General features: G+C 36.5%; 2 protein-coding genes across 2 annotated transcripts in view; one reads left to right on the forward strand and one right to left on the reverse strand.

Moving 5' to 3' along the window:
• LOC109916308 (WD repeat and HMG-box DNA-binding protein 1) overlaps positions 1-12846 on the forward strand; it is a 242083-nt gene that overhangs the window by 135471 nt on the left and 93766 nt on the right. The gene's annotated exons all lie outside the window — the stretch shown is intronic.
• The window catches only part of LOC109922526 (protein Smaug homolog 1-like), a 34870-nt gene that overhangs the window by 11138 nt on the left and 10886 nt on the right, over positions 1-12846 (reverse strand). The window contains exons 3-6 of the mRNA XM_048600308.1: positions 10158-10243; positions 6969-7087; positions 2881-3082; positions 2181-2307 (exon numbers count right to left, since the gene is read on the reverse strand). Of these exons, the coding sequence (XP_048456265.1) occupies positions 2181-2307; positions 2881-3082; positions 6969-7087; positions 10158-10243 (534 nt within the window). The remainder of the gene's footprint in view (positions 1-2180; positions 2308-2880; positions 3083-6968; positions 7088-10157; positions 10244-12846) is intronic.

A 12846-nucleotide genomic window follows, 5' to 3' on the forward strand; every position in this document is an offset into this window, starting at 1 on the left:
ATTTGTGGGAGAGTCTAGGACCAGGTGACAATGTCAAACTAAGGGTCACCCACTTAAGTCAGAGATGAGGAGAAATTTCTTTGAAAGGTTGTAAAACTGTGGAATTATTTGCCATAAGCACTGTAGAGGCTGGGCCGTTAAGTATACTCAAGGCTGGGATAGACAGTCTTTTAAATCAGTAAGGGAATCAAGGGGTATGAGGAAAAGACAGGAAAGTGGAGTCAAAGCTTATTAGATCAGATAGGATTTCATTGAATGGCAAAGCAGACTCAATGGCTGAATAGCCTATTTCTGCTTCTACACCTTCTAATTTAAAATAAGTGAGAGAGATCTCAAGGCTTTAACAAGCCATCCACTGAATCCATCAGCACAACGTTCCCAGGCTGTTAAATTATCAGAATATATAACAAATGACAACGTGAATACAGTGAGATAATGTTGAAATAAAACTGAAGTACAAGAGAAACTCACCATATCTGTCAGCATCTGTGCAGAGAGAAACAGAGTTAACATTTTAAGTCCAATGATTCTTCTTCGGAACATGAGATGCAAAGAAGAGTCATTGGACTTGAAAATGCTAACTGTTTCTTTCTCCACAGAAGCTGGTAGCCCTGAGTTTCTCTAGAACCTTACATTTATTCCAGGTCTGCAGAATCTACAGTATTTTTCTTTTATTTTATTGAAATAATTTTGAAACTGTTTGGTCTTGATGAGGGCATACTGCATTAAGGTTTAGGCTCACTTCTTCAAAAAGGATATTCAGTTACTGAGAGGGCAAGTTGAGGACTAACTTAGGGGAATATAGGATCAAATTATGTTTTTCTGACACCTAATGAATTTAAGCACAAGGAAATCATGCTTACGTATGAAGACGAACAAACTAAAATAGGAAATGCTGGGGGCAGGCCTTTTCTTTTAAAAACTAGAAAAGGTATTAGCACAGGTGATGGAAGAGGATTGCTCCATTGTTTTCAAGGAAGACCAATACAGCATATTGCCAAATGGGATCCAGAGTCATCACAAATATAATGAGGGAACATTGTGGATTGGTGATATAGACAGACAAAAAGGAGGTCTTCACTTGAAATGGTCAAATTTATCAAAATCCTTTCATTTTAAATAACGCAGTCACCTCTCACAAAGTTTCTTTGTCTTAGTCAAAAGAACCAGTGTTTCCCTGATCTGATGTCATATTGGATCAGAAACTGTTTCCCTCTCCACAGATACTTCCACACTAACGCAGCTTCTCCAGCACTTCATTATTGTTTAATTTCAGATTTCCAGCATCCATAGTATTGCTTTTTTTCTCTAATTTTTCCTCAATCTTACCACACTGAGGGCAGGCATTATTCACTAAGCATATAAGACCATTTCTAGCATTCATACATTTTAAGTCTTATTACGTTAGATAAAATATTTAGTCAACTAATAAGTTACAAAATCATGGCACAAACTTTCAAATTATCAATGTTAATGACAAATTAGTTAATCCTTTACCACTAGCAAATAACTAGATATACATTCTATGCAACAACTGTAACTTTGAAGAGATATTCTCCATTTTGTTTAGTTATTATATAATTCATCCAAGGCATGAAGTGCTTAGCAGGGTTTCTTGCTATTTTCTATTTATTCTACAAATTTTCAGAAAGTCATAAATTGAGCAGAACACTGACAGTAAAAAAAAATCCAAGTTTTCACAGTATATTTGTTAATATAAAAATACAATAAACCTGATCAATACTAATGCATTGAATATCTTCCATGATGATTGTTATATTATTTAAAAATAGAAAGGTTTGTTGTTGTTGCACTAATGCAATAAAATTCCAGAAGTAACATAAAGCCTCTGTAGAAAGCTAAGAAAAGATCCACATAGTCAACTTGTTATTTATAGAGGCAAATCCCTCCACTGAAGTCTGTGATTTAATCAATCCAGTAATCTGACTAGCGTCAGAAAATTTTTGCTCAAGCTACAGTGGACTCTGGTTTGCATATTCTGGACTGTAGCCAACCAGCCACCATACATGCTGGTTATTTAGGGGAAGAAACCTTTTTATAAGTTGAGAGGAATGCAAGGTGACAACTGAGGCCCAACATTTTCCAAGGATTTACAAGTGTTGATGTTCATCTTCATCCACATATAGAAGGGCAACTGTTTAATATTCTCTTCTACTCACCTTGCTGCTGGAACATCAACATAGTTTGTGGTGATGTGTGGACAGGCAATGAGCGGGTACGCTGCACTGAACTATGGGTTCGGCTTGGCATGCTGTTACTGCCTCCAGGGTTAGCAAACCATAGATTCTGTGAAAATACAAGTTACACATTGTAAAACAATTTTAATTTATAGAGCCTCTAATATAGACAAACTGTTGGCATTTGGAATCAACTGTATATTTTACATCATGCTCTACTACTCCAAAGCTTACAATCCTTACAAGTTTCATTCATTGTTTGATGTCTACACACACTGAATGAAACTGTTGTACAACTCTGTTGTGCGCACAAAATTCTGGGCTTCGCCCTTCCTGGAGAAGCAGAGTCTGTTCTTTTTTCCATATTTACATCATCCCATTTCAGTACCTCTACACATCAAAGTGAGGAAAAACAGGAAATGCCTTCAGAGTGTTCTCACTGGGTCTTTTTTAAAAAAGGAACCAGCAAAGTTACTCAAATCAGGAAAATTTGAGAAATGTTTCCAATCTGGATTTGGCAAATGTAACTAAACAGTCTATTTTCCTGCCCTTTAAACTTGAACAGGGTGTGCTGCATTTGCTGGCTAAACAAACATTGCATTTAACTAGTGAATTTCCCAAAGAATACATACTTGCACAAATTTTAAATTATAATACAGAAAAGCAAAAGACTTGAACAAACCTGTCTTCCTTGTTTTAATATGGCAGGATTGCTGGCTGCACTACGCTGTGGGGCACCCATAAGTCCACTGGGGCCCATAAGACCCAATCGAGCCGTGGGCATATTTCGAGGAGGCATCTGAAATTGGCGTTGGGTTCGTCTACCCATTCCTCCACCCACAGATCCAGCTGCTGGTAAGGAGTTGGATTGACTAAAACCCCAGCTATGTGAATAACAGATAGGTAAAACCGACAGTTTTAATGTTTAAAAAAAGTTGAGACAAAGATATGACATGATAAAGAGATAAATTTGTGGCATGTCTCTAACTTTTGTTCATTTTGTGTTGTTTCCCTCTAACTGAAAGTTCAAATTTAAATTTGTGCAGTTGATAGCTAGTTGACAGTAAACAGGTTTTAGGTGACCGCGATACTAAACTACTGTTCTGATAATTTAGCAAACAGCACATAGGTATGCCAGAGAATACATGGAAAAGAGTTGGAAGCACAAGTAAAACAGTACTTCAATGACCAGGAATTTAGTAAGAGGGAAGTAAAGAACATAGAGGAAAGGGGAGAAAAATAATTTACCTGAATATTTCAACAGTAAAGATTGTTATCTAACATCTTTAAAAATGGCAGCACACTGGAGTTTCAAGTAGCAAATGTAGTTAAAGGTACAGTTTTGGATCTGGGTAGTGGTGCCTCAGTGTTCTGTTCTGGGATTATTTCTGTCTACTGAATAGGTCCATGAATTGAAGGAAGAGTAGGAGGTAGTGGTGCCCAACTTTACAGGAATACAAAATAGGAGTCAGAATAGCAATAAAAGCTGAAAAGGGATACTGATTAGCAAGTGGAGTATCCAAATGTGCGCAGATGAAATACAACATCTATTTGTTTATAGTACAACATCGTGCACTAAACCATCGGAAATATGTTAAAAAGTTGAGATGTTAGAGAAGGTAGAGCAAATTCATTAGAATGCTGTCTCTAGTGGTGAAATAAGATTTTGAAACATCAGGCATGTTTTCAGAACAGCTCCGATTTTGCAGTGATTTCACACAAATGTTCCAAATTTAAAAAATGAAACACTATAGACAAAGCCTGACTAGTGTTTCTAGTGGTGTAGAATGACAGATCCAGGCAATTTAGGACAACAATCAAGATAATGATTTTTATATATACAAAGGTTTGAGGGGATGTGATTAATGCACAGATCAAATCAGAATGGAATACAAAAGTGGTTGAATGCAAGGACATAAGTACGAATAGAGGAACAAGGGTTTGTACGTGACATCATCACTGAATCATAGAATAGTTTGCAGCACAGTCAGTGACCATTCTGGTTGTTTCATCTTTGCCACTGTCTGCAAAATCAGTGGTTAGTCTTCACTCCCCTTGTGTTTTCCCAGTAGACCAGCAAAATTCTTTCAAATAATCTTTCAAAAAACTTTTGAAAGCAGGATTGAATATATCTCTACTATGCATTCGAGCAGTACATTCCAGATTCTAACCACTTGTGCAATTAAAAAAAAAGGTTTCCTTCTGTCATCATGGCTTCTTTTGCCAACGTTAAATTGATACCCTCTGGTTCTTAGGTCTTCCAATATGGAAACAGTTTCATTTGCGATGCTGCTTGTGTGAAAGATAGTGTGATTTGGTCAAATGGCATGTTTGCATGTTGTCGTTTCCAAGTAATTGTCAAACTCCAAATGAAAATTAAGTTATTTTGTAACTAATAATCAAGATGCAAATGAAGTAAAGGTAAAATGCTCAGCTTTAATTAAAATGAAGAAAGCGTATTTATGCTTAGTGCGAAAATACACAAACATGATGAGCATATATAGTTTTAAGCTAGAAACCTTAAAGCTGTATCAAATTCTTTTCCGAACATGACACTGAAGAAAAATCTAAGTACATTTTTAACAATCATGACCTTCTTGTAAACAATCTGGGGCGGCACAGTGGTTAGCACTGCTGCCTCATAGCACCAGGGGCCCGAGTTCGATTCCACCCTCGGGTAACTGTCTGTGTGGAGTTTGCACATTCTCCCCGTGTCTGCGTGGGTTTCCTCCAGGTGCTCCGGTTTCCTCCCACAGTCTAAAGATGTGGGGGCTCGGTGGATTGGCCATGCTAAATTGCCCATCGTGTTGGGGGGGGGGGGGTGCAGATTAGGTGAGTTATAGGAGGATGGGTCTGGTTGGGATGCTCTGTGGGTCGGTGTGGCTTTGTTGGGCCAAAGGACCTGTTTCCACACTGTAGGTTCTTTGAATTCTATGAATACTAGCAATGAAATGCTGTTTATGCTGTAAAATTGTGTGTTTTCTTAAATGAGAACTAAATCATCAGGAAACAGTTTGTGTCAATATCATTCACACAATCCAACTTCTCCATGATTGCCCAAAAAACAAATACATATTGCATATATCCGCCACAAATACATGGACATTCATAAAGTAGCAAACTCAAAGCAAGGCTTTGGGATCCTGTTGTCCCAGTTTACAAAGTGGATTTATACAAGGAGTTCTACATGAAAATCTCATTTGTGCTTAGGTTTTCCTTCAGAATTTGCTGGGTTCACAGAATCTCCAAACTGTTATGGTGCAGGTGGTGGCCATTCAGCCCATTGTAACCGCAGTGGTACTAAACTAAAATGTTCAGACAGCCAATCTCCTGATTTTTTCTCCATAATCCTGCACGTTATTTAAATTGAAACAATCCCATCCAATGTGCTCTTGAATGCCTCAATTGAATTTACATCCACCACATTTCCAAGCAAGTGGCAAAAAGGTTAGTGAGGAAGGCACTTGTGTCTCAAATTAATTGTTAGTTAAGGATCATCATTCACTACATTTCAATGATGTTCACAAGTGGAATTGTCTTCCTCGGAGATGTCTAAAGTGAAAAAGTGTGTAAAGGTGTCCAACCAAACAAAAGACATTCTGCATGTTATTTCTTGATTCCCATGGACTTCTTTAGAGTAAATGAGCAATTTGATGTAGACAGTTGACCTTAAATGATCACCCTAAGACAAACTCAGAATTACAGAATACAATTACTGTAAAATTAATCAATAGTATGATATTTACATCTAATTCTGCTTCAAACTTTAAGTTTCTCCTTTTTAATCGATCATATCACAGAAAAATCAAACTAATAAAGCTAACAAATTCTGGCTTACTCCCTTCTGAAAAGGGAAAAATCATATTTGTCAGCTTTGGATGTCATCAACATAAATGCAAAAAGAGTCTAGCAAATAATCCAGGACAGTTTGACAAGAATTTTGAACAAAATTATATGTAAGGGAAGGTTTTTATCCAATTGAATATAAAATAGATAATTGTGGAAACTTAAATGTTGTTTTGTGCACGATCATGAATTTGCAATACTTTTAGGATGTATTAGTTTTCTTGTTAACACACTGACCTTATTCCACCTGCTTAAACTGCTTGAATTATATGATACTATTCAAATACAGTACGCACCATAAAATTGTAATTTGCCACTTTAGATTAATTTATGCATAAATCAATGTGGATCAAAGACCAATTGGAAAGCAGATTACAATGAATAATGATATTACACCTCATTTAACTTGATCGCAGTAAAGTAACCGTTCAGGAAGATAGAAAACAGCTCTAACAATAAAGACACATTTCATGCTTGAGCACAAATGTCACTGTAACAGGTATTGCATTAAAATCCATCTTAAATGTCACTTCATCCAATTCCTTGGCGCAGAGTAGCAAATACTATTTATTTGAAAACTTGAGGATATGCAATGACAGAGTGCAACAACCAGCAACTTCCAATGCAATGCTTGTCATGAAATTAAATTTCTAAAATATTTTTACTGGAATTCCCTCCAGAAAAAGGTAATTACATATCACAGATAACCAAGCAGTATTAGGACATTACTTTATTTAGCTGATACTTTAAGTTACAGAAGTTTACATTTGCATTAAATCAGGAAACCAAAGGAAAATGGAAATTCAGATTGTTTGTGTCCAACCAATTTCATTACATAAAAGACATATTGGTTAAGAATAATAAATGGATTTAAAATTAATAGATAGAAATCCACAACTGAGAAGATAAAATATTAAAACACACCTTCTCTGCTGTCGATAGCCTGGCATATCCAGGAGGGATTTCCGGGGAAAAGACCTAAAGAGCTTCTGAACCTGTTGCTTCCAGGACAACAATCTCTTTTTCTGTGTCTCTGTAAAAGCCTAAGATAAAAGCAAACAATTTTAATTAAAGTTATAAAATGTCAGTACATGCTGTGAAAACATTAATTTTAAATTCATAAATTAAATCAACATAACATTATTCACCATTCAGGCAAAAATAGTGCATTATCAGAATTGTAAAATTACACTTTGCATTGTGGTAAAAAATTCTTTTCCTTTTTAATTCATGGAGTAAATAAAACATCAGGCTAAAAGATTCAGATTATTACATGCTTTGATTCCCACAACAAATAGCAAATTAAGTACAGACACTAGGTAACAGAGTCACCACAGTCCCAGAGGACCATAGGACTGCTCTCTCATTGGAGAGAGATGATTGGTGGGGAGTTTAAGTTGAGGGTTTACACCTCAGATGAGCAGTTGATTTGAGAAGGAAGGACCTTTATGATGATCTCAGCCAGTGTGTGTATGGAACCTGTGCGGTTAGCGTGACTCGGCATCGCAAACCAGCCAGCCGAGCTAACTGACACCCCAATTACAAACAAGCACATCACAATAAAAGTACATTTTTGTAAAAATGACCTACAAAGAAAGATATCCTATACTTAAAAAAAACAATTTTACAAAAATAATGCCTGGAACAGCCCAGGTCATTATGTAATATTTATGCATAATGAAAGTTTTTTTAATAACTTTTGCATATATACTAATTAAGTGAATATAGAATTGCATAAAGGTACATTATGAATTATCTAAAGGTAAAATACATCTTTACCTGAAGAGAATTGTTTCTTTAGTTCAACACTTGTTTGCTAGATGTACACAGCAGAGCCCCATAAATAGCAATAATAGGAATGACCAACGAAATTTGTTGGCAACATTGGTTGAGGGAGCAATATTGCCAGGACACTGCTCTTCAAAAAGAATGTTTCATTAGATATTTTACATTCATCTAAAAGGGCTGGAAGTATATGGTTCTTGCTCAGTTGAACATCTCCAAAAGGCTACAAAGACTCCCAACAACCCCATATGCACTAGTGGGTGCTGCCACTTTGCTATGTGCACTATACAGGATTCATTGGCCACTACAATTTGTATAGGGTATCATGTATGTTACTATAGGGTAATCTTTCATTGTTTGCATCTCAGTTGTATAAAAACATTTTAATAAAACTTGACGAACAGTTCAGTAAGATGAAAGTGTCATTTTTCTAAAAAAATTCTAGCATCAGAAATGGGAAGATTTATAATAGAGGAACAAAGAAATGGCTGATGAACTAAATTCTAACTTATTCTGTCTTCAAAGGATGACACCCAGGGTTTAGCGAGATGGAGGAACTCAAACAAATCTGTATTAGTAAAGTGTTGGAGAAATTGATAGGATTGAATGCTGATAAATCCCCAGGGCTTGATAATCTACATCCCAGAATACTTAAGGAAGTGGCCTTAGGAACAGCAGATGCATTGGTGATCATCTTCCAAAGGTTCTTTAGACACTGGAACAGTTTATACAGAATGGGGAATAGCTTATGTAACTGCACAATTTAAAAGGGGGGTAGAGAGAAAGAACAGGGAATTATAGACCAGTGACTCAGAGGTCCGTAGTGAGAAAGATGCTAGGGTCCACTGTCAAGGATTTTATAGCAGACCACTTAGAAAAACAGTGGATCAAAGGTTGAAGGCAAACAGCATAATTAGGGTACTGAGCTTGTTGATCAGCCATGATCATTCTGAGTGGCAGAGCAGGCTCGAGGGGTTGAATGACCTGCTCTTGCTCCTAATTAACACAAGTGAAAAAAGAGAATTATGTCTGCAGAGAAAACTGTAAAGCAATAATATCAGTATCCAGAGGGAGAGGGCAATTTTGACATTTGGCCAATTTCATCTTCAGGAATAGCACAGGTAACTATGCATATATAATGGATGCTCAAAAATCGAGAGACTTGCTTATTTATTATTTAACGTTGAGACAGGCAGAGCGGCAAAACACAAAACACATCTGCAACAAAATGTAGACAACAGGGGCTGCCAGTGGAAGCATTAATGAAAACTTAATTTCCATATCGAAACTATTGAAATAGCTGGCAAAGATTTAATGCATCTGCAAGTTCTTTGAGCTTCTCCAGGCCTGAAACCAGTGGGCCTTGGTAGTCCCTTCAGTTTTAAGAGATATGAAGTATTTGTACAGGGAAATTAAAATCCCATTAAATAAAGTGCACCTTGCTCAAAGATCACTACAGCCACTACTTGTGATGGCGAGTTAACAGCACCAATGCATTTAAGAGGAAGTATTTGAGGGAAAAAGGAAGAGAAGAGGTTAAGAGGGTGAGATGAAGGAAGGTGGGAACTAAGTCACATGGAGAGCAAAGGGTGATACATCTGCTCAACAAGTCAGGAAAAAATTTAAGGTAGAAGTGATAAGTTTTCTTCCATCTAAGTTAGTAATTTATCAAATCGAAGGTTAAAACACAGAAATTTTAAATATCAACAAAGAACTAAATCCCATGTCAAACAGTTGATGGATCAAATATAAGGATCATGTTCTATTGTACAGTATGCTGATTGAATATTAGTTATATAACATGTTCTCTCTACCTAATCACTTGCCACAAACCAAGCAGTATGATAAACACTACAGTTTGTGATAGGATGTTGCATCATGTTCTAGTCAGACCAATTTGATATGCGGGTGTCCTGTTCTGCCTCAAGACTATAACATATGAATATGCCACCAATTGTGCTGTGTGCACACATGAGAGTGAACATGCATGGTGGTGGTGTGGTGGGTGCAGAGAGAAGAGGAGGGGATACTACAGGAAGTTATTTAAAGACTGAAACCATAAGACTCATTGTAAAATCCGAGATTTGAGCAAAAGCTTGAACACTTCAGGCTTTGTAGCAATAGGAGAGACAGACAGACAGACGTGATCATTTAGGAATGAACATTGAAAATTCTTTAGCATTGAACAGACTAATCCAGTTTAAAAATAAAATCAAACTAGATTGTACGAATAGGACCAGGGACAGGTTCAAATATGTAAAATCTTAAACACCGACAGATGTTTCAGATTAAATTCATCCAGTATGGAGTTGTTCAACTTACACTCACCTCATGACCTATACTTTTGTCAATGAGCTGCAGATAAGAGCTGATGTTCTCTTCATCGGGTCTGGATACTAGCAGCTGTGTACACACTGCAAAGGAGAGTGATCAAGTATTATAAAAATTGTACTACTAGAAATATAAATTACTTCCAAGCTTCTCTGATGCCTAAAGCTGAAATCACAAAAAGGCAAATTTAATTATTCTACTATATTGAATTCAGCAATATTTACACAATTATCAGATCAGAAGATTTTAAAGAGTACACAACATTCACAGATATAAACAGAAGGTCTTGAACTTTGATCATGCCAGAGACTGGGTGCAAGGGGATGGAGGTGGTGATAGCAGAGGAGACTGGCTCTCAGAAACTGAGGCACAGAATGAAATAGAGAATCACACACCCAAACAATTTAAGTATAGAAGAAACCCTCACTTTTTCATGTCCAAATTATTATTAAATTATATTATTACAAGTAAAAGAATATTGAAAGGAGAAGGATTTCACAGGTCACTGCATAAAAGATGAAGAGCAAGCATTTGGAATAGATTGAAATGACAAATAAAAGACTTAAGTATCTTTGCAGGAAGCAAGGTAACGAGTCTTCCTTCTTCATGTGGCTTTGTGAGCAGAAGCTGTTGTCAGAGTTCTAATGTCAAGTTCCCTAACAAGTCCAACGCCCTGTCGGAGAGGACTGGATAATGACAGCCTTTACATGGTCGACCTTGACAAGTGAATTCTTACGTAACTATTATTATTATTAAAAAGGTTACTTTAGCTCTTTTATGGATCACTGGGTTGACAGGGTAAAAAGAAGAAAAAAATCAAGTAAGATCCATCAAGACAAATGAAATAGATCAAAAGAAAATCAGGACAAGATTCTTATCATCAGAAGCACCAAGCACTACACAAAAGCTATTCTATCCACTTTGCCTGCATTAGTGCTACACTACCGATATTTTAAGCTCTGACATTTTTTTTGAAACCACTCCAATCACTTCTCAATCGCACTATAATACATTCTATACTGTAATGCATGAAAGTGTCCTTTAACATGCTACTTTATATCTTTATTCATGTCGTGGCTGTTCATTAAACTTTAATCTACCACCAATGTAAAACTTTTGATACTTGGAGTTTTGCTTCCTTTCCTTTATTCTCAGCTATAGTGAATAGAGCAACAGCTTGTAAGTTTACTGTAAACAATAGTGCTGTATCCTACAAACTCTACATTAAGCTGATGCTATTCTACAATAGGGTGCTCAAAACTGCATCGGTTTTACCTAACCATGGTTTGGTCACACATTTCTGTATTTGTATTCAATACGCCTAACTGATTACCATTTCTCCTACTTGCAATTCTGCTTTAAAGATGCATGCACTTCTACCCCAAAATCTCAGCTCTTCCCTTTTATTTAGATTATACTGTAAATAGTAAAAGTTCAATCATTCTTCTATTCCCATCACCCAATTACGCAATGAGTTGGTCTGTACTGAACACTTATTGCTCATTTGACTAACTCAGATGTGTTCTTATATTCTTCCTCATATTTCATTACACTTCCTAATGAGGTGTTGGCAAATGATGGTATGAGACTTGGTAACCTAGTGGTTATGTTAGTTCTAAACCTTGTAACAACACCCATATCCACAAATATTTAAAAATCCAAATAACCTATGCATGTGCAAACAGAACTGCCCTGAGGCATATTTGTTGCTATGCTTCGACAGTAAAAAAAACAAACATTCATTTACATTCTTGTAGTTAATTTTATAATTTAGCACTTAGTCTTCAGTCTTTGTATTACTATACTATTTATCAATACATTTAGTCATTTAGATGAACTCCAATTAAGATGCTCTGATGTAATGTACACTTCGCAATTTATATTCACTTTCCTTGGGTAATCCATACCTTCTTTAGCATTGATGCTTAAATAGCATACGTTGCATATTAGAATTTCATAGAATCCCTACAGTGTGAAACAGGCCTTCGGCCCAACAAGTCCACACTGACCCTCAGAACATCCCACCCAGACCCATCCCCCTATAACCCATCTAATTTACACATCCCTGAACACAACGGGCAATTTAGCATGGCCAATCCACCTAACCTGCACATCTTTGGACTGTGGGAGGAAACTGGAGCACCCAGAGGAAATCTACGCAGACACAGGGACAATGTGCAAACTCCATACAGCCCGAGGCTGGAATCGAACCCGGGTCTCTGGCGCTGTGAGGCAACAGTGCTAACCACTGAGCCACTGTGCCACCCAAAATTTTATTTAAGTACTTCCTTCATTTAGATTACCAGAAAATCTAAGTGATTTGGATGAAAAGTCTGAAAATCACACCGTTATACTAGCATTACAGTATCATTGCAAATGTAAACATTAGAAAGATAAATCAGACAACCTTTTAAAAGCAGGAAGAGAAAAAGTACTTTGAACATTTTTGAGTTTGGAAAAGAGCAAGTGGATAAAGCTTGAGTAATCTATTAATTTGACCATTTAATAATTAAGGTAAACGGAGCATAGAACATGTAAATGAGTTTTTAACAGGATGAAAACTCCTTTAAAAAGGTCAACGAGGACAATTAATTGAAGAGGTAATATTATTAATTTACTTAATGACAATGAAAGTGGGCCAGATTCTCTAGTTTACCATCAACCAGTAAAAATGCCCTGCTAGAGA

The sequence above is a fragment of the Rhincodon typus genome, chromosome 8 (assembly GCF_021869965.1).
Source record: "Rhincodon typus isolate 14 chromosome 8, sRhiTyp1.1, whole genome shotgun sequence".
Classification (NCBI taxonomy): domain Eukaryota; kingdom Metazoa; phylum Chordata; class Chondrichthyes; order Orectolobiformes; family Rhincodontidae; genus Rhincodon; species Rhincodon typus.